The sequence below is a fragment of the Phalacrocorax aristotelis genome, chromosome 7 (assembly GCF_949628215.1).
Source record: "Phalacrocorax aristotelis chromosome 7, bGulAri2.1, whole genome shotgun sequence".
Classification (NCBI taxonomy): domain Eukaryota; kingdom Metazoa; phylum Chordata; class Aves; order Suliformes; family Phalacrocoracidae; genus Phalacrocorax; species Phalacrocorax aristotelis.
Window position 1 is genome coordinate 46,579,781 of NC_134282.1, and position 22,831 is coordinate 46,602,611.

At 47.5% G+C, this 22,831-nt stretch overlaps 2 protein-coding genes across 2 annotated transcripts in view; one reads left to right on the forward strand and one right to left on the reverse strand.

Moving 5' to 3' along the window:
• Window positions 1-1,683: 1,683 nt before the first annotated feature.
• On the forward strand, window positions 1,684-5,932 carry RLBP1 (retinaldehyde binding protein 1). Its single transcript, XM_075100957.1, is given in 7 exon segments — window positions 1,684-1,695; window positions 1,910-2,107; window positions 2,396-2,597; window positions 3,720-3,898; window positions 4,587-4,745; window positions 5,404-5,514; window positions 5,625-5,932. Coding segments are annotated over 7 exon segments (1,020 nt in total). The 3' UTR covers window positions 5,784-5,932.
• A 3,583-nt stretch (window positions 5,933-9,515) lies between these two features.
• Window positions 9,516-22,831, reverse strand: part of ABHD2 (abhydrolase domain containing 2, acylglycerol lipase) — a 41,455-nt gene continuing 28,139 nt past the window's right edge. The window contains exons 7-11 of the mRNA XM_075100579.1: window positions 21,138-21,230; window positions 19,350-19,460; window positions 18,017-18,086; window positions 17,065-17,149; window positions 9,516-15,993 (exon numbers count right to left, since the gene is read on the reverse strand). Of these exons, the coding sequence (XP_074956680.1) occupies window positions 15,797-15,993; window positions 17,065-17,149; window positions 18,017-18,086; window positions 19,350-19,460; window positions 21,138-21,230 (556 nt within the window). The 3' untranslated portion in view covers window positions 9,516-15,796. The remainder of the gene's footprint in view (window positions 15,994-17,064; window positions 17,150-18,016; window positions 18,087-19,349; window positions 19,461-21,137; window positions 21,231-22,831) is intronic.

The window sequence follows — 22,831 nt, forward strand, 5'->3', positions numbered from 1 at the left end:
TGCTGGGATGTCCCAAAAAAACTAATTTTGCCATCCCACTGCACCCACATGTGGTCTCAGCACAGTCCCTGCTGCATCCTGGGGCTCCCTTCCCTCACAGGTTTGTGGCATCACCTGGGGGTGGACTGGATTCCAGTTCTCAAAGCTCCAAGCAGACAACCATCACCTGGGGGCATTGTAAAAGAAAACATCTGGCTGTGGTTTTTTTATTTTAAAAGCCGAAAGTGGCCCTGTATGGATGCTGGTTTGGGTGGCCTTGTTGGGGAGGAGTAGGAGAGCCCCGAGGAGGGACCAGCCCTGGGAGCATGCTCTGCTGCGGACCTGTCCCCGCAGCTGCACCCTGCCCACATGGCCAAATTTGCAGTGGGACCTTGCCAGGCTTTTTGGGGCATAAGTCTGGCCTGCTTGTCCTGGGGGATTGGGCCGGGGTGGCAGGCTGCCCATCGCCTCCTCTGCCCCTGCCCCGCGCTAATGAGTGAGTTACACAACGAGAAGCTTTTATACTTCGTTAATCGGGCCCGGCATCCCATCCCGCCCCTCCATGCACATTCCGGCTGGCCAGCAGAGCACCAGCTCCCTCCTTCCCTCCCCTCAGCTGCCTTTTGTAATGTTTTAATGGGGTTTCTTGCCTGGGTTGTGCTGATTTAATTACAAAGCTGCAGTGAGTTGATGCCTTGTGACGGTCTAATCCCAACCTGGTGACTCTACAAAGCTTTCGCCCGGCTTTCTTCCTGCTCCACTCCGGCCTCACCATCCGTGCTTCCGTCTCTGCTCTGTGCACTGACCCTCTACAGACGGTTCAGCTTTTCCTTTCCCTGGTGAGTACCCGGGACTTTTTCCACCCCAAATAACTTTGCATCAGAGACCTTAATCCAGCCTTCCCTTAACCTGGCACCTCTGAGGCTGGGATTGCTTTTAGAGCCTGGAAAAGGGGATGCCTGTCCCTTGCCTGGGAGCTGGCATGGAAGAGGATGCCCCTGGGAAGTGGCTGAACTGGAGCCAAGCATCCCTCACACAGCCTGGGCTTGGAGCTGGTGCTATGGCCTGGCAGGGGCAGGGTCAGGTGCTGGAGGGAGGACGAAGGTAGGCTTCCTCCTCCTCATGGATGGGAACAAGGTGTTTCACCCAGACAGTGTCAGAAAGATGCTGACAGGCTTGTGGTCCAACGTTGCAGATGGCAGCGGGCTGTGGGATGCAGCAGCAGGGGCTCAAGTATTTGGGAAACACCTAGGGGATAATGGAGCAGTGGAAATAAAAGGCAGAAAAAGCATTAGCCGGCTGCCCATCTGGCCAAAGCTGGGTGCTTGCCCCTGCCCGTAAGAGGATGGTCTGACATGAAAAGGTGTTGGGTAAGGTCATGGGGGTCCCCATGAGCTGCCCCCAACCTCCAGCAGAAAGGCAGAGCCAGAAAAAAGTACGAAGGTGTCAGATGATCAATACCCACATTCTTAATCTGCTTTTGCAAACATCCCTGTTATTTCTCAAAGCTGCCCAGCCTCTGGCAGGCAGGCAGAGATGCAGGCAGTATGTGATGGAACTGAGGACAGCTGGGGTGTCCCCACCTGAGCAAGAGGGGCGGGGATGGGGCACAGGGGGGCTGCAGAGGCTGTTGAGATCCCCACCGTTGCTGATTCCTCCTTACCTCTCCCAGTGTCCTGCAGCCAACAGAGGACAGACGACAACATGTCTGCGGTTGTGAGTACTGCCCCCACACTGCCCTGTCCCCTGCGCTCTGAGCATCCCCTCCCCACAGCGCCAGGATGGGATGCACCCCATGTACCCCTTGCCCCCCACCTGCTCTCATCCCATGGCAGGGAGCCTGGGTGGCATGCAGCCCATTCCCATCCCATTGCATCCCCTCAGCTGCAGGCATGGAGGCTCTGCCCTTCCCCATGGCCCCCCATCTTAGGAGACCCATGGTGGGGCAGGGAGTTGCGGGGCTGGCTGGGGAGACCCTACATCCTCTCTTTGCCCCTAGACGGGCACCTTCCGCATCGTCTCAGAGGAGGAGCAGGCCCTGCGCACCAAGCTGGAGCGCCTCACCACCAAGGACCATGGCCCCGTCTTCGGGAGGTGCGAGAAGATCCCCTCGCACACCCTGCAGAAGGTGAGGGTGGCCGTGAGGAGCAGGGGGCAGACACAGCCTGGGGCACCTGCTCCTTCCTGGGGGCCAGAGGGAGACCCTCAACGGGCCTTTGCCTTTGGAGGTGGGATGTGCTTACACCAAAGGGTCTCAGAGAAGGGGACCTGGGTGACCCTGCCCTCCCTGTGCTGGGATGCTACAAGGAGCATCACTGCATCCCTCCAGCTTTTGGGTGCCTAAACGACCCCTGGGGTGTTTTGGGGTACATAGAGAACATCACTGAGCTGTGCCCCCTCCCTGCTTCCCCCACAGGCAAAGGATGAGCTGAACGAGACAGAGGAACAGAGGGAGGTGGCGGTGAAGGCACTGAGGGAGCTGGTGCAGGAGCGGGCAAGTGGCGAGGACGTGTGCAAGGCAGTGGCTGAGAAGGTGCAGGGGAAGGATGACTCCTTCTTCCTCCGCTTCATCCGTGCCCGCAAGTTCGATGTCCACAGGGCCTATGACCTTCTGAAAGGTGGGGAGGGGTCCCAGGCTGCGATGCTGGGTGAGAAGGGGGGTGTGCATCCACCAGCAGGTCCCAGTCCTGTGCTGGTTCCTCCCTGGTCTGGGCTGCGCTGGCAGAGCAGGACCCTGGCATGGGAAGGAATGAGGAAAGAGGATAAATAGAAAAAAGGCAGGGCTGGGGGGCTCAGGATGCAGGGGAAAATGTTGGGATGGGGAAGGAAATAAATAAGAGTGGTGCCAGGGCATCCCATAATGCCAGGACAATCCCATTCCTTGCTTATTTACCAGACAAAATGGAAAAAACCCATGCGTTTGGCGGTGGTAGGCTGTTTAATTTGTGCAGCAAATCCAGCTGGTTTGGACTACATCCCTTCAAGACTCCCCCCACCCTATACATGCCATATATACGCCCTATATATGCCCTGTACATACCCCTACCTACCCGTGTAAGAAGCATACACCCTGATGCTTTTGTGCATAGTGCCTGGTGGGCTCAGCACCCCTGGGACCCCTCGAGGGCTGGGGGCAGGTTGGGGGGCTTGTGGCATCCTCTCCCCACACCAGGGGTGACCTGTAGGGATGGAAGGGGAGAGGAAGAGCAGTCTGGGGAGGGGTGGCTGCTGGCTGGGACCTGCCCAGCTCCAGCTCCACTCTTCTTTGTGTTGGCCTGGGGATAATGAGTTGTAATTATCAGCACTAGCTCCCAGACGAGCTGTTTTGTTTGCCTGCATTTTCCCAGGATGAGATTCCTTATTTTGTGCCCACAGGGTGCCAAGGGAGGGGAGCTGGGAGTTGTCAGCCAAATGGGGAGGAAGGGGAGAAGGGAAATGAGGGGAAAAATTACTTCATCTGCTTATTGAGGTGCTGGAGAGAAGGCAGGTGTGGGAAGACCCCAGCATGGGGAGAGTAACACTGAGCACGCAGGGGACGGGGCTGAGCTCCTCTCGCCCCTTTGCTGGAGAAGTCCTGACCCACATGGACCCCAGGCACAGCCGGTCTGCAGCTCTTGGGCTCAGGACCAGTGTCTCGCCATCACCAGCCCGCCCTGTCTCTGGCAGCTTCGCCAGCACTGCCCTGGCTTCCCAAGGCTGGGTGAGCAGCTGTTGTCTCCCTGATTTCTGCCTCTCTACAGGCTACGTGAACTTCCGCCAGCAGTACCCTGAGCTCTTTGACAACCTGACCCCTGAGGCTGTGCGCAGCACGATCGAAGCTGGCTACCCGGGCATCCTGGCCAGCAGAGACAAGTATGGCCGGGTGGTGATGCTCTTCAACATTGAGAACTGGGATTACGAGGAGATCACCTTTGATGAGGTGAGCCTAGCCCAGCCATTGTTGCCAGAGCAGAGCGGTCCCACTCCCAGCCTTGTCCCACTCGGCACGTCCGAGTGCAGCATCCCTTACACACACATATACATATATTCACACACAGCCTCCAACCATCCAAGTTGAAGCAAATCTGTAGCCCTTTGAATTTATCCTTCCAGGGAGTGTGGGAGAGCATGGTCCATCCCAAAGGGTTCCTCTTCCTTCCCTCTGATGTTGTGCAAGGTACAGGCCAAATTCTGGGTGTGCATTCCCCAGCCCCAGGGGTGAAGAAAGGCACCATGCCATTAAATCAAGGCGCTTTGGAATGGAGGGTCCTGCAGGGCAGAGTAGGAAACTGAGGCACGGGGCATGGAAAGGGCTTGCTTGGCAAAGAGGTCTCCAGGCATGTAGCTCACAACTTCTCCCAGGTCCGTTTTCTGCTCAGCTCTGAAGTTGGTCACAACATATCATTGATCCAGATCTGAGACGCACCCAGCTTGAAAGGGGAACGTGGTGGTTGTTGAGAATCCCCCGAAATGCCCTCCCTCCTCTGAAGTCCTGGGGCTGACTGCCACAAGTAGGCTGGAGTCAAGCAGACCCTGGCTAATGCTCCATGGGACTCTTCCTGGGAACAACCTGGGGTCTATGGGAGGTGAGACCTAAAATCACACCTGCTGTCTCTCCTCTTCATCAGGTCCTTCGTGCCTATTGCGTTATCTTGGAGAAGCTTCTGGAAAATGAAGAGACCCAGATCAATGGGTTCTGCATCATTGAGAACTTCAAGGGCTTCACCATGCAGCAGGCATCAGGGATCAAACCCTCCGAGCTTAAGAAGATGGTGGACATGCTGCAGGTGAGATGGCAAAGTCTGCACCCGGTGGTGGCAGAGCGGGTCCTGGGAGAGCAGAGAGCTCAGGGAAAGGAGCAGGCAGGGCTAGCAAGGACTGTGATTTCCACCACACTGACACCAGAAGAAAACACTGTGGAGAGGCTGTTCCCTGTCACACGCTCCTTCCCATGCCAGCTAATTGGCTTAATCCTGCAAGATGGATCCTATTTTTCTGGCCCCAGGTCCCTGTCCTCTCAAAAGCCCAACCAGAAGCAGTCCCACCACTCCTTGCAGCGTCCTATGGCATGGCCTGGAGGCCTTTCCTCTGCACCCTCTCAGCCCAGCCTGGTCCAGGCTGGACAGAGACTAAGAGGCACTCCAGGATTTCCACCCTTGGACCAGAGGCCAAAGACACTTGGCTCTTTCCAGGGAAGGAGGACAGCAGAGATGCAGTCCTTCTTGTGGAGCGGGAGCAATGAACCATCTGCGTAGCTCTTCAGCTTCCCTGGTACTCTCAGGGCTGGGATGGCCGATCCTCTGGGTCAGAGCAAAACATGGGCCATCAAAGAGAGAAAGGGAGATTGGGCAAGGGGAGCCACGGCAGGGGTGTCCATTGCTGCCCGCCCGGCTCCGTGTGGCCAGCACCCTCTGTAACCATCTGTGTCTGGGTTTGGGATTCTAGGACTCGTTCCCAGCACGGTTCAAGGCCGTCCACTTCATCCACCAGCCTTGGTACTTCACCACCACCTACAACGTGGTCAAACCATTCCTGAAAAGCAAACTGCTGGAGAGGGTGAGTGTGGGAAAGAGACCCGGGCACAGAGGCTCATCCCTGGGTGAACCAGAGCAGCCAGGAAGAGTCACCCTGGTCCTCTGCTGAGCGTTGGTCCCATCTCCCTCTAGGTCTTTGTGCACGGGGAGGAGCTGGAGTCCTTCTACCAGGAGATTGATGCTGACATCTTGCCAGCAGACTTTGGTGGCAACCTGCCCAAGTATGATGGCAAAGCAACTGCAGAGAAGCTCTTTGGGCCCCGCATTGAGGCTGAAGACACAGCTCTCTAAACCAGGGTCCGTTCCTCCTCCCCTGTGCAACAGGATCAGAGGTGGCCCTCTAACCCCAACCACCTCCTTACCGTAGCTTTGGTTGAATGACTGCTTGTGATGAGGCACTCTGGGCGTGTTGCTCCACGCTTGCCCCTCCCCTCCCCAAACCTGGCAGTGGGCTGCCTGGCAGCTCTGTCCCTTCCAGGCAAAGCATTCTTCCCTCAGGAGCCAGCAGAGAAAGGATGTCACCAGCCCTCTCCTGCAGCATGCCCTGGAGCTGTGGTGGGAGGACAGGACAGCGTCTGCTCTGGGAAGGGAGGGCTACAGCGAGGGAGAAATAAAGTGTTTAACAGCAGAGCTCTGGGGTCCCTTGTGGCATGTGGCAAGGAACAGAGGTGCAGCTTTTTGGGCACAGGCACTGGCTGCACTGCTGGTTATAATGAGGCCAGGAGTGTCAGTGCTTGATAGGAGACCCCTGTGCCCCCATTGACTGCCCTTTGGCACAGGGGCCAAGGAACTGGCTGTCGCCGTCCTCCCTGCATCCTAGAACGAGCCCCACCCCTGCCTGAGCAAAGACCCCCAATGGTCAGTCATCTGCTCGAACCAGGAAAGAGGAAACAGCCCAAAAGATGGAAACAAGAACCCAAACAGGGGCCCCCAGGGGAGATGGCACTGCCCAATTCCTGCTCAGGCAGGCAGGGAGGAGGAACAGATGCTGCAGGGGCCACTAAGAGTGGGAGATGGATTTTAGCCACAGGACGGTGAAAGACAAGAATACAACCTCCTAAATCCTTCAAAAGTCCCAGCATAGCTGTTCCTCCTACCACTGCACTGTTGAGAGGGAGCTCAGTCAGAGAAGCCCCACCAAAAGCAACCACAGAGGGCAGAGGAGGGTCCCTGCCCAGCAAACAAGCTGTGCATCATGCTAATTGGCCCTTGCTAATATGGAGTCAGCAGGACCAGGGCAGGGAGGAGGGAGGCAGATGTAGCTGTGACCCAAAGGTGGTCTGTTCTGGTTCATGATCCAGGCATCTCTTCCAAGGAGCTGATCAGATACCTGTTTCTAGACCATCTTCTCCCTTGGCAAGCAGTAGGGCTCAGAGAGGAGCAAGGCACTGGCCTTTGCCCAGGTTACCTTCTCTGTCAAGCTGGTCCCACAGGGTGCCCCACATCCCCTCCCTGCTCTGCAGCTACACATCAGCCTTGCCTTTCATCAGCCAAGCAGAGGACCAGACCCCCACCCAAAGCCAGCCGAGGTGCAGGGTGCTGACAAGAGCTGCATTCATCAGGGCACTGGCTCAGGCTCAAACCAAACAGGACGTTGGCTCCGAAGCTACAGAGGGAGGATGGGGTCTGTCTGGGCAGAGGTGACTGGGGTTAAATCTGTTTCCTCCAGCCTCAGCAGCATGATGGCTGGGACTTGCATGGCAAGTCCCAGCCTGAGGCTGTGCCAACCTTGTGCAGAAGCCCAGAGGGAGAGCAAAAAGCATTTCTCTGCTGTGTTTGGCTCCTTCCTTACTGTACAGTGCTCTTCACGAGGCCGGGAAGCATCTGGAGCTGTCCCAAGGAAACCATGTGTGACAACCCTCAACCATCAGGCCGGCACAAACACAACAGCACAGCTTGCTTGGGATACAGAGCAATTGCAGCTCACTTGTAAAAACAGAATACAACCCCCCTCTTCCCTCCTATATGAACAGATAGGAGCACCACACTGCTGCCTCTGGGATTTGGACTGGGACAGCTGTAGCTCTTGGGAGGTCTCAGTGACTGCTCACCACTGCTGGGACAAATTGTCAGCTAGTAGTTTGCTTTGATGACGAGGCAGAGAACAGCACAGCAAACAGAGCAGAGAGCACAATCCATGCTAGCCTCAGCTTCCCCCCAGAGTGACTCTAACCAAGCCAGGAAGGAATTTTGAAGTAGATCTTTTGAAGTAGATTTAACAGCTAAATCACAATGGCCAATAAACTAGAGATGGAGCCCAAAACACTGCCTCCCATAGAGGAATTCTCATTATAGTAGAACAGCAGCAACAGTCCTGGCCCAGCCATCCCAACAGCTCACCAGTCCCAGTTACCCTCCACATCTGTTTCACTTGGTCTGTAGGTAAAACACCACACACCAGTGAGCTTTTAGTGTCGGTCAAATAGCACTTTTGGCAGAGCTCTTCTATCCTCAGGCTCCAGCAAGTGGTTAACTCCTCAGATGGTGAAGTGTCCCAGCCAGAGATGCTGTTGTGGTTTTTTTTTTTCTGCTAGCTACTGAAAGACTAGGAACTCCACTCACTCTGATGGTTTCTGCAGAGGTACAGGAGCCAAAAGCTTTACCGCACGCTGCAGGAAAGCTGTAGTCCCAGAGGAGAGTCCTACACACTGCAGGAAGGACTACAGCTAAGCCCTGCACCCTGCTTCAGGTCTCAGTCCTGGCACAGCCATAGACAGACTCTGGAGGAGTCCCCCAGCCAGCAACCTAGTGATCCTGGGAGAGGCTAGGGGCTGAGACAGAACTGTCACAATCCACTCTCATCCACCAGCAAAAATAGCCCTTCTTCAGCATTTTCAGGTCAGGCATTAATTTTTTTTAAGCTGATGTCATCTCCATTCTCCACCAGAGAGGCATCAAGGACCTCTCTTGGCCATAACACAAAAAGCAACTAAGAAAGGCTTGAGCTTTACTAGGGCTTGTGTCACATGCTGCAAGGGAGAAAGCAGGGGAAGAGAAAATGAAGTCGTCCACCCAGCTAGCTTCCCAAGCTGAGCCACTAGCCCCTGTCAACTGCCAAGAAAGCCACATGCTGCTTCGCTCAAGAGCCTGTTAAGACACGCCACACTTAGCCACCAAGCCCAGCCCAGCAGATGTGAGAGCCAGGGCAACTGTTAGATGCTCCTATATATAGAGCAGGAATTGTTAAGTCTGAGTTCTCCCCAGAGGCTTTCTGTACCAGCTCTGTCCTTGTTCTGCTCTCTGGAACACAACAGAAGCAGAGGAAACTCCAGCTGGAGATGACAGTGGTGGCAGGGACTGGCACACCATCCACGTGTTGTTACATACAGCCCTGTGCACTCTTCCCATTTATCTACTGAACACTCACTTCAGCTTTCAGCAGGAGGCAGATCCAGGCCTTTGAGAGGTGGGTACAGACACTGCAACTGCTGGAAAGAGTGAAAAGTGGAAACAACACCCCTAACACTGCCACCCCTCTTGTCTTCCCCACCCCAGAAGTATGGAAGGAGGAGCGCAAGCTTGAGATTTCTCTCTCAAAAGGAAAGGGTCATTCACATTTACTAGAACAAATCAGAGCCCTTGCATTTACCACAGGAATAGCCAGCAGGTCAAAACACAGAGGCAACACCAGAGTTCATGAAACAGGAGTTACTGACAAAGGCTGTCCAGTCTGGAAGGGAGGAAGCAACAAGCCAGCTCCTGCCTTGGTATATAGCACAGGGATATAAGGACAGCCCTGGCCCAAGGCAGTCTTGGTTTAGAGAGCACTAGTGAACATGTAAGGACTGGGCTCAAGGATTCCTCTTCCTCCTTCAGCTAATCTCAGTCTCATAACTGAGGGAACATACTCAGATACCCAGCTGCATTTTAACCGATACTACCTTGTTGGCCCAATATATTCCCACATCAGATGACCCTCTCCCCACTGCAGAGGAAGTGTGTAAGAAAGCATGGCTGCTTTGCCTATCAAGATTGACAGCTGGACTCCCATCACCCAGTAACATTGCACACAGTCACTACATGTAGCACTGACTTCAATAAGTCCTTTATTTTTAAATAAAGAAATCCCACTAAACCAAAGATAACAAAATTACATTGTTTTGCAATGACCTCCATTTTACACCACACAACAAAAAAGAAAAATCAAAGACAGTTTTATATATATTTATATATAATTTTAAAGGTAAACATCAGCAGATATAGAAAAATTGCATTGCTAGTTGCAAATCATCTCCCCTGCAGCTGTCAGCTCCAGAGAATCTGACTCAGAACATGGCAGCAGGGACGGTGTCTCAGTATACAAGCTTTTTCAGGGCAGCATTTAAACATTATTCTAGAGTATAATTTTGCCAATTTGAAAAATATTTTCATAGTAAACTGCTCACCAAGAACATTAGAAGTCACTCAGCCTGTTCTAACACACCTGCATGGGCAAAACGAGAAGGGCAGAGGTCTGTTCTTCCTGAGATCTCCACACACCTCTTGGAGTTGGGGTTTTTAGAAAAAGTAGTTGTTTTCTCAAGAAAAATGTCTAGTGATCTGTCAGTGGGAATTATGGTCAAGCTGTCTAGTAACACAATGAGAAAACATGCTCCTTTGGAAAGATGCTGACTTGAGCTGAGCAGTAGAGTTTGATTGTATCTAATATAAGTGGGTTTTGTTTGGCTTTTTTTTTTTTTAAAGACTTCCCAGTTGGCAGAAACCATGAGAAGGGTCAACACCCCGGTAGAGCTACAGTGGAGATCCTAGGAGAAAGTGCTGTATCTAATCAAAGCTCTTGAATGACCAGAGATAGACAATGCAAGCTTGTAATTCAGACAAAAGCAGAAAGGCTTTGTGTGGAGCCACCTTGTGGGATTGGGCTCCTTACTGGCATTAAAACTACCTGGGTTAGGCAAGGCCATTGGGTGAGAAGGAAAGAAAAGCCTTTATCATCCACAAGTGATGCAGGGTTGGAGCTTTTGGGAAGTGTTATCAAATAAGACTTGAAAAAGGCTGTTCAATACCAGCAGAGCCAACCTGATAAATGCTGCCCTGGATTGCAGTGTTTGTGTCTATTGACTAGCCAGCAAAACAAAGCACACAGATGTTCAGAATGCAACAGTTCAGGATAACCCTAGAAACTCTTCCACCACAGCACGGAAAGCTTGCAACTCCTTTCACTCATTGATGGCACTTAAGCCTAAGCTCCAACAACAACTTAGAAGGTCCAGACTGGTGTAACAGACACTCTCAGCAATAAACAGGGTACAGTTACAAGGCACCCCTTCCTTGGGCCAGTGTTGCTGAGGCATTCTAAGCTGAGGAAAACTCAGCAAGTCCTCACACTAAGAGGAGCTGTTTGCTTTTCACCCAGAAGTCATAAAGGAGACAGTGCTTTGAGTCACTGTGGCTCCAGGACCTGCGCAACCAACAGACCCACCAAAGGAATAAGGACAGGTGGAGTAAGACTCAAGCCAGAGACATGTTCTTCACAACAAATGACTTACACATGCAGCACAAGGCTAGGGCCTTTTCTGGTCTCCTTGAAAAAGGCTGTGAAGAATTTCAATAAGCTCCAGAAAGGCAAAATACTTCTAGAAAAACTCAGAAGCAATTCCAGTGACTAAACTTTTGGCAATTAAATCCTGTAGTTGCTACTCTGCTTTTTCTTTTGAGATGTAGTCACTTAGGCAATCTACCTCCAGCTACGCTGCTGGAGAGTTAGAGATAAGAACTCTGGGATTGTAAGATAACAAGTCACATATTAAGCAAAGCAAACTCTCCTACAACTCAATCCCTACTGCTAGAGGAGTAGAGAGCTGAAAATGATCCACTGCTTATATTATTTTATGCCTTAAAATAGACTGTAGCTAGTTGTAGGCTGCCCAGAAAGGTCCTTTAAGTCACTGCGCTTGTACAGTGTACATTGCCAGAGTTGTCTCACTACTAGTGTCTGAAAATTGATTTACTAAAAAGCAAAGGCCCAAAAGCTCTGACAGAGCTGTTACTGAAGTCTCTAGATATGCTGATGTCAAGGGAGGAGGAGAAAAACGGCAAGGCACCACGTGTCAAAGGGCTGTGGGTCTAGGAACTTGTGACAGACCCAGGGCAGATGACACAAAGGTAGCTTGGCTAGATTCAATACTGGAGCTAATAGTTCCCAACATCTTTGCTTAGTGCCCTGTCTTTGTAACCTATATCTTCATAATCAGGAACCACAGAAAAACACTTGGGAAGAGACTGCAGGGAAGTTCAAGTGTCTGTCTTTGCTGTGCAACTACATGGTCAGACCCATCTGAAAACACCTTCAGTGTAGAAGCTAACCAAGCGATCATTAGAAATGTTGGCAGACCTGATGCAGAAGAAGCTGCAAGTTCCTTGTGTTCAGTCCCAGCTGCTCACCTACAAGCTTCAGATCTCTCCAGACACTGACAAAGGAGATGGTTGGACCAGCCTAACCAAACAGTAACAGTTCTGCAACTTGCTATATGAGTAGGAGAGTCCTCATGGATTATGCTCCAGTGCTACTTACATCCAGTGATGGAGGGGTGTGTATATCACATGAGACTGCCTGTGGAAGAGCTCTGCTAGAGCTTTTTTTTAATCCTGGTTTGAAACTAAACAGAGCACAACAGATTTGTCAAGCTGTAATCTTGAACTGCACTATCAGACTACACTGTAATGATATAGAAGTGCACACTTCAAGAACCTCACGCATCTTGACATGAGGTGAAAAAGACAACTTTACCTCTAAGACTTAAAAATTCAGATTGCATTTAAGGTTGAGTTCACGGGGCAAATGAAGACTACTGGCCCATATCACAAGACTAGTATTGCCTTATTTTGGGAGAGAAAAGTATTTCAGATTAGGACTGGACAAAGTCCTATGCATCTTGGGGCACTGGCACTAGGTATCAGCTGCCAGTCACTGTCAGCAGCACGATTTAATACAGGATTCTCTTTAGGTAAGATGTATTGCAGCTTAACTTTCTCTTCTCCCACTTCCAAGATCTAAGTTACTGCTGCAAGTCTGACACCATGAGCCTTGCTTTGAAGCAAGTTGGGTGGGATGGGGAGAATGGATTTTTCACTGCTTCCACCTACAGCAAGCTTAGTAAGCTGAACCTCAGGCTTCAGAAGCATTTTGTGCAAACAAGCCGTGACAAAAGCACTTCTTTCCCAAACAGGCTAGAATTAGTTGGCCATGTCACAACCGGTTTGAACAGGCGTAGATGCAAGTGCAAAATGCAAGAACAGGTCAAAGGAGCAGGACAGAGACCCATATTACTTCTGTAGCTGAGTTTCAGAAACTCCACAGCATCGTCACTTCTGATGTATGAAGGCTTGGGTTGTGGGGCAGAAAGGAATATTCCTTGAAGAGGCCCTGCAACTTTCAAGCAAAATCTCAATTTGATTAGACAAAGCTACAGCTCCTCCTGCTTTGAGAATTGCCCAGTTGCTCACCTCATTTTGGGACACCTGCTTAAAAACAGGTCATTGACTGGGAACCTGCTTTAGTGAAATCAGTTTGAAACATAGGTACATTTGATAAGGTAGCTTGCTCATACCTCAGAAACAGAAAATACTCATTTGAAAGCCTGGTCTGTCAGGAATGATCTTTACAAAACAGAGGGAGGAAATTTTTTTCCAAGGAAAAGCCTCCCAGAACAATGCTCTGCTTTCAGAGGGACTGGCATGACTTGGCCAAAAAAAACAGAGACAAAACACTTGTGTTGCCTCAGCATTAACCTTCTCAAACAGCACCAAGCCACTTCTCACCCTCCTGACTTCCACATGCTGGGCCAGTCAACAACTGACTTGTTCAGCCAGTGTTGGGTCCCTGGGAAAGAAGGCAGTGCTTCAGCCACTTGGGGAGCTGGGCAGAGAGCCCCTGCTTTTGATAAGGCTCTCAAGTTGAAGGCGGCAGATATTTTACTCTCAAAGTCAGACACACACTGACCTTTCATAGGTATCCACGCGTTGGATCGTATGATGGGCTCTTCACTTCAACAGCAGTATCAGTACCAGGACAACTGCTGTTCTTCTAGAGCAGTCTCAAGATGATACTCATCTCAGCACAGTAAAGCTGGATTGAGGAAGGACCCAACACACAGGAAGGGCAGCTTTGTTTCCTCAAGGCAGACAGCCATGACCTGTGTAAGCTACAGCTGTAGTATACTATGAGAGTTGAAACACTTTATAAAGTTTAACCCACTGGAGATAAAAACCATATCCCTCTACACACCTGAATTTATACTGTAGCTATTTGATGCATACAAGTGTTGTTTACACTCCACTTCTGTTGAAGTGAGAAGATATTTAAGTCATATCCACTGAATATTACATGAACTTAAGCAAAAATTCTGAAATGTCTTTTATGACATATTTTAGTGATATACAGATGCCATATAATGAGAGGGTAACAACACAGAGACAAGATATCCATCAGCTAAGAATTTCCTTGCTAACTGATGCCCTAAAACAGTTCTTAAGGAACAGCCACAAGCATGGCCAAGTCTTGCTATTGCCTTACTTGGTCACATCTTTTGATGAAGAAAGGAAACCTGGATTTACTAACAAGGAGAATGTGCAGATATCCACAGTTCATTGTAACAGGCCAAGGTGTCTGGCCTAAGGCAAATTAAAGGAATTTCCTGATATGATAATGCACCTTTGCTACAATAGTTAATTATTGCTGTATTAAAACAAAAACCCACCAGTCCAACCTACTGAAGTTCAGGGACAGGGCAGTCCAGAAGGCTTGTTCCCCTATATTACCAGACTGAAGTCTTGCAGCTTGTTTCACCCTTAAGCTATACACTAAAGTGCCTGGAACACAGACCAGGGCTGAAGCAATAAAGTGCTAATTGATGTGGGAAGTGTGACAGGAAAAGAACTTCACTGACACTGTGATAAAGAAGTTTTAAGGATGGATTAATGAAACTACAACATTGACAGAACAACCAGTAAAAAAAAAAGACTTTGACCACAAAGGTCCAGTCTCCAGATTGTCATGGGACAACTTTCCTTCCAGGGGATAGACTAGAGTCTTTAATAACAACCTTGGCAGATACAGTAACATCCACTTGAGGGAAAGCACAAGTGAGTAGGCATCTTTCCTGCAAACAGCTTTCACACTTTGCACGTCAAAAGCAGAAACGGATGTCTGGGTGTGGAAAAGGAATTCAAGTGAGGAAGAGCCCAGTGTCTCTCTAGAGCCAGTAATCTTACAGCATTTACATAGATGTGGAAGCAGTTAGCCACACAAAAATATCATTTTAGTTGCACAGGGCTAGACACATCCAGTTCCCCATCAACTGTAAGGCAAGTCATGTGTCTGAAAACCATTTGATGCTTTGAAAGCTAAGGAGAATAATTTTGGTATGATTTATCCTGACATCAGGGGAGTAAATCTAAATAGATACCTTCTCCCCTCAACAAATTAATCCCTATGAGAGTATGTAATTCTCTATGAAATATTCTTAAAAACAGACTGAGCTTACAGAAAGATCCTGCAGATTCTTCATCACTGGCTTCCATTTGGAAGCCAGAGCCAGCTCTAAAAAGCCCTGGGTCAAACAAAAAATCCAGTACTAAAGATGACTACATTTAAAAAAAGAGGCAAAAATGACAAGAAGGTGACCGATCTGGTCATGGTGTGAACATGTTCACATGGAAACATTAACTGGTATTACCAGCCTGCAGCATAAAGACACCCTAAACCACAGATAGCTGAAGCATGGAAAAGTATTTTAAAAAATTGATTTGCTTGTGCAGGTGCATTCCTAGGAACTAAAACACTTCCCTTGAGATGGTGCCAGGCTGGAACTCCACTTGCACTCAAGCATCTGTTTTTCTAAGCCACATTTGAGTGGCTTACAGACCGAGTCACTTACTGACTTGTGGCTTGGTACAGGGTTTTTCCAGCACCAGGACAGAGGAGGACAGTCACACTTACCCTGTCATCTACACCTAAACAAATGCTGCCGATCAAGTTTTTGACCAGTATGTGAAGAGATTGACATCTGAAATTTCTGCTACATTAAAGCAGGCAGTCTTCAGCTCAATGACCCTGTAACAAGTCACAATCAGCAACTTAAATCTTCAAGCAGAGCAGTAAATTAAAAACCCAAGTGACTATTATGCAAAGATGCTCTGACCAAATATTAACCTCTACTTTAACTCCACTTCGGAAGAAAACATTGTGATCAAACTGCAGCCACAGGATATCAAGGAGAATGGAAACCTGAAGCAGCAGGTGGGGGAACAAGGTGTTCCCAAAGGGGGAGATATACTGAAGTGATCCAGAGTCTTTGGGTCAATTACTCCTGGCCAGATACCGCCTGCTCTGTGTCTGAGCAGTGAGACTTTGTCTTCTCCCACTGGCAGATGGCATTGGCATACTGTACCACAAGCTTATCCATCCAGGTAAGAGGTTCTGGGAATAGTACAGACCCCTCAAAAAATCCCAGGTGGCCTCCATGAAGGGGCAGCACATGCATGACATTTTCCCGTTTCTCTGTAAAACAAAAGGAGGCACAAAAGTTCCAGAAAGTTAACATCTTGGAGCTGAGAATGAAACAATCTTGAGTTGTGGTGGTAATCAACTCTATCCTTGGCATAGCATCTGAACTAAAGGAGCAATCGTGCAGAAAGGCACTGACAAAGGCCACAGCTACTTTGAAGTCCAAAGCACATAAGCGTACTGCTTTACCAAACAAGACAGTCTGCAGGAACCAATCCCAGCCAGTACAAAAAGGTTGCCCAAGAAATGCTGCTGGCTGGGTGCTTACAGCAATACCTGTATTGCTGTAAGAATGCTCATTCTTTAATGAATTAAGAACACACATACTAATAGTCCTAGTTCCAGTGTATCACGTCAAGCTGCACCAAAGCTCTGGCAGTACATCAGCCACCTTGTTCCATGTACAGTGAGAAAACCCCTGTGCTTCCTTCTGTTTGGAAGGAGCTATGGATAAATTCTTTGCTCACAGCTTTCAACCAGGAAAATAACGAGCTCTGCTTCCCTCCCTGTGCACCCACTATTTGTGTGACAAAGCAGCAGCTGCCAGCTACCTCTTCTGAGCTTCTAAATGTAATTTGCCTTTTCTTTCCCTGGCTGAAGATAGACAGCTCAAATTTCCTTTCAAGGGAGAAATCCTAGTTCAGTATCAAATAACACAGCTATGCATGTACCCCACTGCCCCCTGCTTCTTCACCAGCAGAGGGGGCTGTTTATCTGTATTTAGGACTACCTCTATAACAACCCACCTTTCTACTAAATCCCAGTAAGGAATGAAGACTTGAGGAATATTTTTTTCCATTGGAGAATGCAACCTGAATGTAACTTACTGGCTATCAACACAAGCCAAAACAGCAGAAGATATCTGCAAGGACTCAAGTTCTTCCTGCTCAAGGTTAGCCTTATTAGTTCTAGTAACCGGTGATTTAAAAGAGGCTTAATACACCTCCCACAGGATTACAGGTGTAAGGAGGCAAGTCAAGCTGCTTTGAAATCATGGATCATGATGTGATAAGGAAGCTGCAGGCACACAAATATGCGTAGATGGAGCAGAATGCTTCAACATACCTGAAAGAGCTCTTGGAATTGATAGAAGACTCTCATGCACAAGAGGGTCATCAGCAGCATTAACCAACAGAAGAGGAACATAGATCTGCATCAAGAAATATGACAGGAAAGGAAAAAACCCAGTAAAGCACTGGTATTTAAATTTCAGTCTATCAACTGTAAAAGCATCTTAACTCAAGACATCTTATTTCAGAATCGCCCTATACCTGGAGAAGCATCAGAAAAGGAAAAAAGGAAAAAGAGTTGAAATTTAAGACTGGTGGCTTTTCACTAATGGAGTACTTTGCAGCACTCTTTTTTTCTCCCCAACTCAATTGTATGAAAGGGGCAGGGGTGCATCAGAGCAAACACATACTGAATCACAGATTTTCTCCATTCTCAGAATTCAAATAGCTACACCCTTTTTTGCTCTGTATTGATTTGCACATGAGGCAGCTAGTGCCAGCTCTGTTATGGACACCTTGGTTAAAGTCCAGGAAACTCCCTTGGAACACCTCCATCCTCTGGCTCAGCAGATCAAGGAGGGATTAATCTTCCAGTCCCAATTCTGCAAAGCTTTGGTCTGCTAAGCATCCGCCTGCCAGATAGCATCCTGAGTCTCTTCCTCAGTATCTAATAAACTTTCTTCCTTGAGACTGCAGGCTCTATGCCACCACCCATTTCCCACCTTATCCTCATATACTCAGAGCAGCTCAGCTCAATGCATGGCTTTATCTAGATCACTTGGGTGCGACTACCTGTCAGAGTTATAAGCTCTTCAGAGCCTAGAGCATTTAGCCCTAGCATTAGATGTAGCAAGAACTAAAATCCCACTCCAATAAACTATGTCTGATTATTTCTGAAAATCCCAGCTAAGACAGCTGTGCCTAGCTATCAACAACAGAAACGACAGCACATCTTCTTCCTGTAGGAAAATAAAGGTACAAGAGCAGTTTCTACTGCAAGAGCTTACCCTGTGCAAATATTGCAGGCAACTTTCTTCTTCGTAGTATTCCTTCAGGGAACTGTAGCCATGGAACTTCCTGAAATAAAGAAGATTGTCATTGCAATCATCTACTTCTAATACCCACATGACACTTATTTTCAAGTGAGGAGATATATGCAGAAGTAGAAATGATGCATCAATTTTCATGGACAATGCTTTTTTTCTCTACCCAGTGTCTCTGCAAAACTCACCTTTAGCAGCATGTGCCATTGTGCTTTACTCAACCATTGTGATAGCACAGGCAAGTTATATACGCAAGTTGAAGTCTAGAAGCCTTCAGCATATTTCTTTTGAAAGTATCCCATTTCACTTAAGTAATTGTACACATGCAAGAAAGTAAGCTATGATCTTGTTCATCTTTACCTGAAAGCCTTTTCAAATACAAAACCATGACAGTTTGTGAACCTCATATATACTAGATGATAGAGCCTGCCTACAAGTCACCCAGAATCCACTGTGGTTCCAGTTCTTTGCCAAATCCTTAGCTCTCCATCCCAAACCAAGAATTCATTAAACCTACACTAAGGTGCCTTTTTTTTTTTGACATGGGCAAAAACATAGCTGTTGGCCCAAACTAGAAAGGCCTCAGGGTTGAAGGACAAGTAGGGAGATTTCCCTAGCAATGGCTTTTAAAAAGCAGCCAGCAATACTCCCAGTCTGCCAAAAGTGTTGTATCTGTATAGTCAACAGTTTACAGCTTTATTTTGGAAAAGTGTCAATGCGTAATACAGAACATGCCATGGTACGAACACTGCCACTGAAGAAAGTGCTAGGTTGTTTTCAAGGACATGGGCAGTAACAGGCTACTGCTTACCACAGAGAGCTTAATTTAGGTGTTAATATGACAAGTAAAAAAGGTTGTATCATCTCAGCCAACCCTGATGTTTGAGAAGACAGGAGTGGGGGGGGGGGGGGGGGGGGAGGAAAGGTTTGTTTCAAAATTCAAGCAGAGCTAAGGACATTCATGAGCAGTTCTGAGCTGCTTTCCACATTCTGCACTGTTTCTTGCTAGAGCTTGCAGCAGAGCTACATTCTTCCTGTGTTACTGAAGGCTGCAGGTTCAGATTTACTGATAAATGCCTCATGGATGATTTTACAGAAGCTGTAACTGTCAATAGTAAGTTGGGGCTTTTTTTCTGGTAAGTTTTATTCAATGTGAAGGCAAGGAAGAATTTCTGAGATTGTCAGCACTGTACTTCTGCAGAGTCCTCCAGGCACAGCAAAAGGCATGCAAGAGCAACACTTGAAAGAGAAGGTAGTTTCAGAGGTCTACATAGGATCAGAGAATAGCCCTTCATACCTCATAACGTTATCATCAATCTGCATAAGGGATGTTGCTGTATACAGTTTGCTCAGATCAGCATCTGACAGGCTCTGTGGCTTCTTCATGTTATCTCCAAAAAGAACTTGCCTGAAAGAGTAACATCAAGAAAAACATCCAAATAACATAACAAGGGAGAAGTCATGACCTGTTCAAGGACAACTAAGTTTACCAAGTCTGACAAGATAAGAAGTGGGCTAAATATACATGAGACTTTGAGAACAAGCGCAGCTTTTGTCCACCTCCCTTTGCAGCAAGACATAACAGAAACCCTAGCAGCCTCTTTATTAAAAAAAGTGCTTTCTTGCTATACTGAAAAACTGCATGAGGGGCCTTTAAAAAGAATCTTCCCAGAACAGACAACACTAAGGGTATTTGGAACAGAGACTGGGTTAGAGGGAGGGTCCTCTGGCTTCAGACCAAACCTGTGGGTGGCTCGGGTGAGAGCACTAGCAGTCCTGGGCATAGCATCTCCTTCACCATCTGGTCCTAAAGTCTCCCCAGCACAGATATTAGATTAGCTCACATAGCAGAAATTACTTGGGGCATTACCTTAGCAGAAAGCTATTTACTATAGACATTTGTCATAATTAGTTATTACTCTCAGGAGAGGATGTGTTTCTTTACCAGAACAAACTGCTCCCCTAACAAATAGAACAAAAGCCACAAGCTGGAAAGGGTTTTTATTCCGTTTCAGAGGCAGTGCAGGGCAGAGTAGGAGGTAGGCTAAATTTGATTTGGGGGAGCTGCCTTAGAGCACAAGTGATTATGGAAAAAAGTTTACTTAATAGACATGCCTTCAAGCCAGCACTGGCTTTTTTTGGGTACCATTTAATGGGGGCTTATCTAACCTCACTTGTTCAATTTGGTCGAGTTGTCTAAATATTTGTTAATCTGGAATGAATTATGTGGATCATCCCACATGTCAGCTGTCCTAATTCCTTCTACAAGTGTTTCATACTGCACAGGAGTGTAAACAATGGACCAAGAGTTCACAAGTGACACATGCTCGTAACTGGAACAGGTCTTAGATATTCCCCTCCTTTTCCCTCGAGTCAGGCAACTTCAAATATACACAGATGAGGTACTTGCACATTTATTGCCTATTGAAAGAAGTACTCAAAGCACTTCTGGAGAACACCATCACTGAGCATGTCACCTGTTTAACAAAAATTTCTTTGATATGTGAGAACCACAGATCACAACAACAGCACAGGGATCCTACAAGTACACCTGCACTCCAGGAAGAGCAACAGCAAGTTGCTACATGCTCTTTCTAGAGGAACAGCCAGAAGCCAGAGCTACAGTTTGACTATTTGCTTATTTGATAAGCAGCAGCCCCATACAGATGATCTTGAAAATTAATCCTGCCTCAGGTAGGTGGCAGACCAAGAGGCTCCTTGAATAGGGAATTCTTTGGCTAGAAATGAAACAGATGCAGAATACTCCACGTTGAAATCTAACTGCAATGTTTTCCTGTGCACATCTTGTTTATTCATTAAGTCTCCTCAGAAGGCAAGATGACAACAAAGCCGGCATTCTTCTAACAAGATAACCAAAGCTTATTTGCACATTTTTACAGTATATGAATGAGATTAGATGAACCAGCATAGAAGGGGAGCCCGTGTCAAAGACCACCAAGCAAGGAACTGGTGCATAATCTTTCACAAGCCCTATTTTAAAGGTCCAAGATGACAATTGCTATATTGAATCAATATAGCAATTGACCCAATCAATACTATCACTGTAAGCCATGTACTACAGTACCTGTGAGAAAGAATGATCTTCTTCATGTTGTCTGCCATGAGGAAGTTATAAAATCTTCTACATTGATCCCATTGCATGAAGGTTTCCTGTGCCCTAGAAAAAACACAGTGCAGAACAATCAAAGCTGTTAATGGAGATCTTGAAAGATTAGATTAACACACTAACATCTTATGGCAGCCTAGAGGCTACGTAAACAGAACTCCAGGCTTTCCCTGCCACAGCTTAACTTTTTCCAGGAAATTACTTCCACTTTGAAGAAGTTTGGTAGTATAAGAAAACAGATCTACAGTCTCATTTTGCACTAAGCAATTAGCTATTTTGATCAGAGCATTTAAGAGCCATCAATCAAGATCTGCAACACTGACAAGATGATTTTCGTTTCCCTTTGCATAAGTTGAGCTTAATTTACCTAATGGGACTACCAAGGAAAGAACTAAAACCTGTTACTGAACAAAGCGTTGTCTATTGTGTCTATTAGCTCTGCAGAATAATTTGTGCAGATGTTTCCAATATGTACAGGCACTATTATTGTTTTAGCTTCATTTGCAGGAGCTGTAGAAATAAAATACCACTTGCAGCTGCAAGTGGCATCCGAGTTGAAGTCTTTACCTATTCTCAAAGCAGAATAGCACTTCACAGCTTATCTGTTGTTAAGAGCATTAAAGTAATCCAGACTTCTGTGAGCGCTGCCAGATACCAGCACTCCTTTGCTATGCAGGGTCATGGGCAGGTTATAGCTTTACTCTTAACAGGGTTTGCTGTTACTGAGGAAACACACTATCATTTGCTCCCAGCATTCTTAGGTTGCTCAGTGGTTTCAGCTACTGAAGTACTCCTACCATTTAAACATTAACATACCATGAGAACTACAGCAGATTTATAGCATAACCTCCCAGGCCACAACCTGCAAATCCCCTACCAGAGCAAAAGCAAGCTATGTTTTCTTGTAGTAAACCATGATGGAGCATAGAATTAAAAAAAGAAAAAACAACTTATCTTTTTGTACAGCCAGACTATACCTACCAGGTTTATGCCAGGGCAGGGGAACGAAGACACATTTTCTTCACAGAAGATTTTCCAAGCAAACTAAGTTATTACAAGACATTCAAAGTTAAAGCTACTACACATTCCCCTGCAGTTCCTGTGGCGTACAGTAGTACTCCTAACACAAAGAGCTGCAAGCACTGAAAAAAGGCAGCTTCTGGTATTTTGAGAACTGCACAGGTTTCAAGGCTGAGGACTCTCCCCACAGCCTGTAGCTATGGTGAAGATGCATTCCACAAGATCAAGAAGCAGAATCAAGCCTGTGCAAGCCACAGATTAATGAATAAGGAGACATGTCCCCATATAGCCTTGGGGAACAAATTCCCCAGACTCTGTGTAATTCATTAAACTAAGAGCCTCATATTCTCTGGGAGATCCTAGTACTGCTGCTACTTATGATGCCCATCTACAGGACTCAGGCTTAATCCTCTGGAAAGGCTTTCATGTTTCAGATCCCTGGTTCGCCTTGCTCCCCACCACTTTTTTCCCCTCACTTCCTAAAGTTATTTGGGGGATAAAGGCTGTACAAGCTATTAAAAGAAAATGGAATTGTAAACTAACTGGTCACATCTACCTGGATATTCCACTTATGTAGCCCATGATAAGGCCAGTTATTTTAACCTGCCAGACCAAGCCCAGGAAGGCTAAGG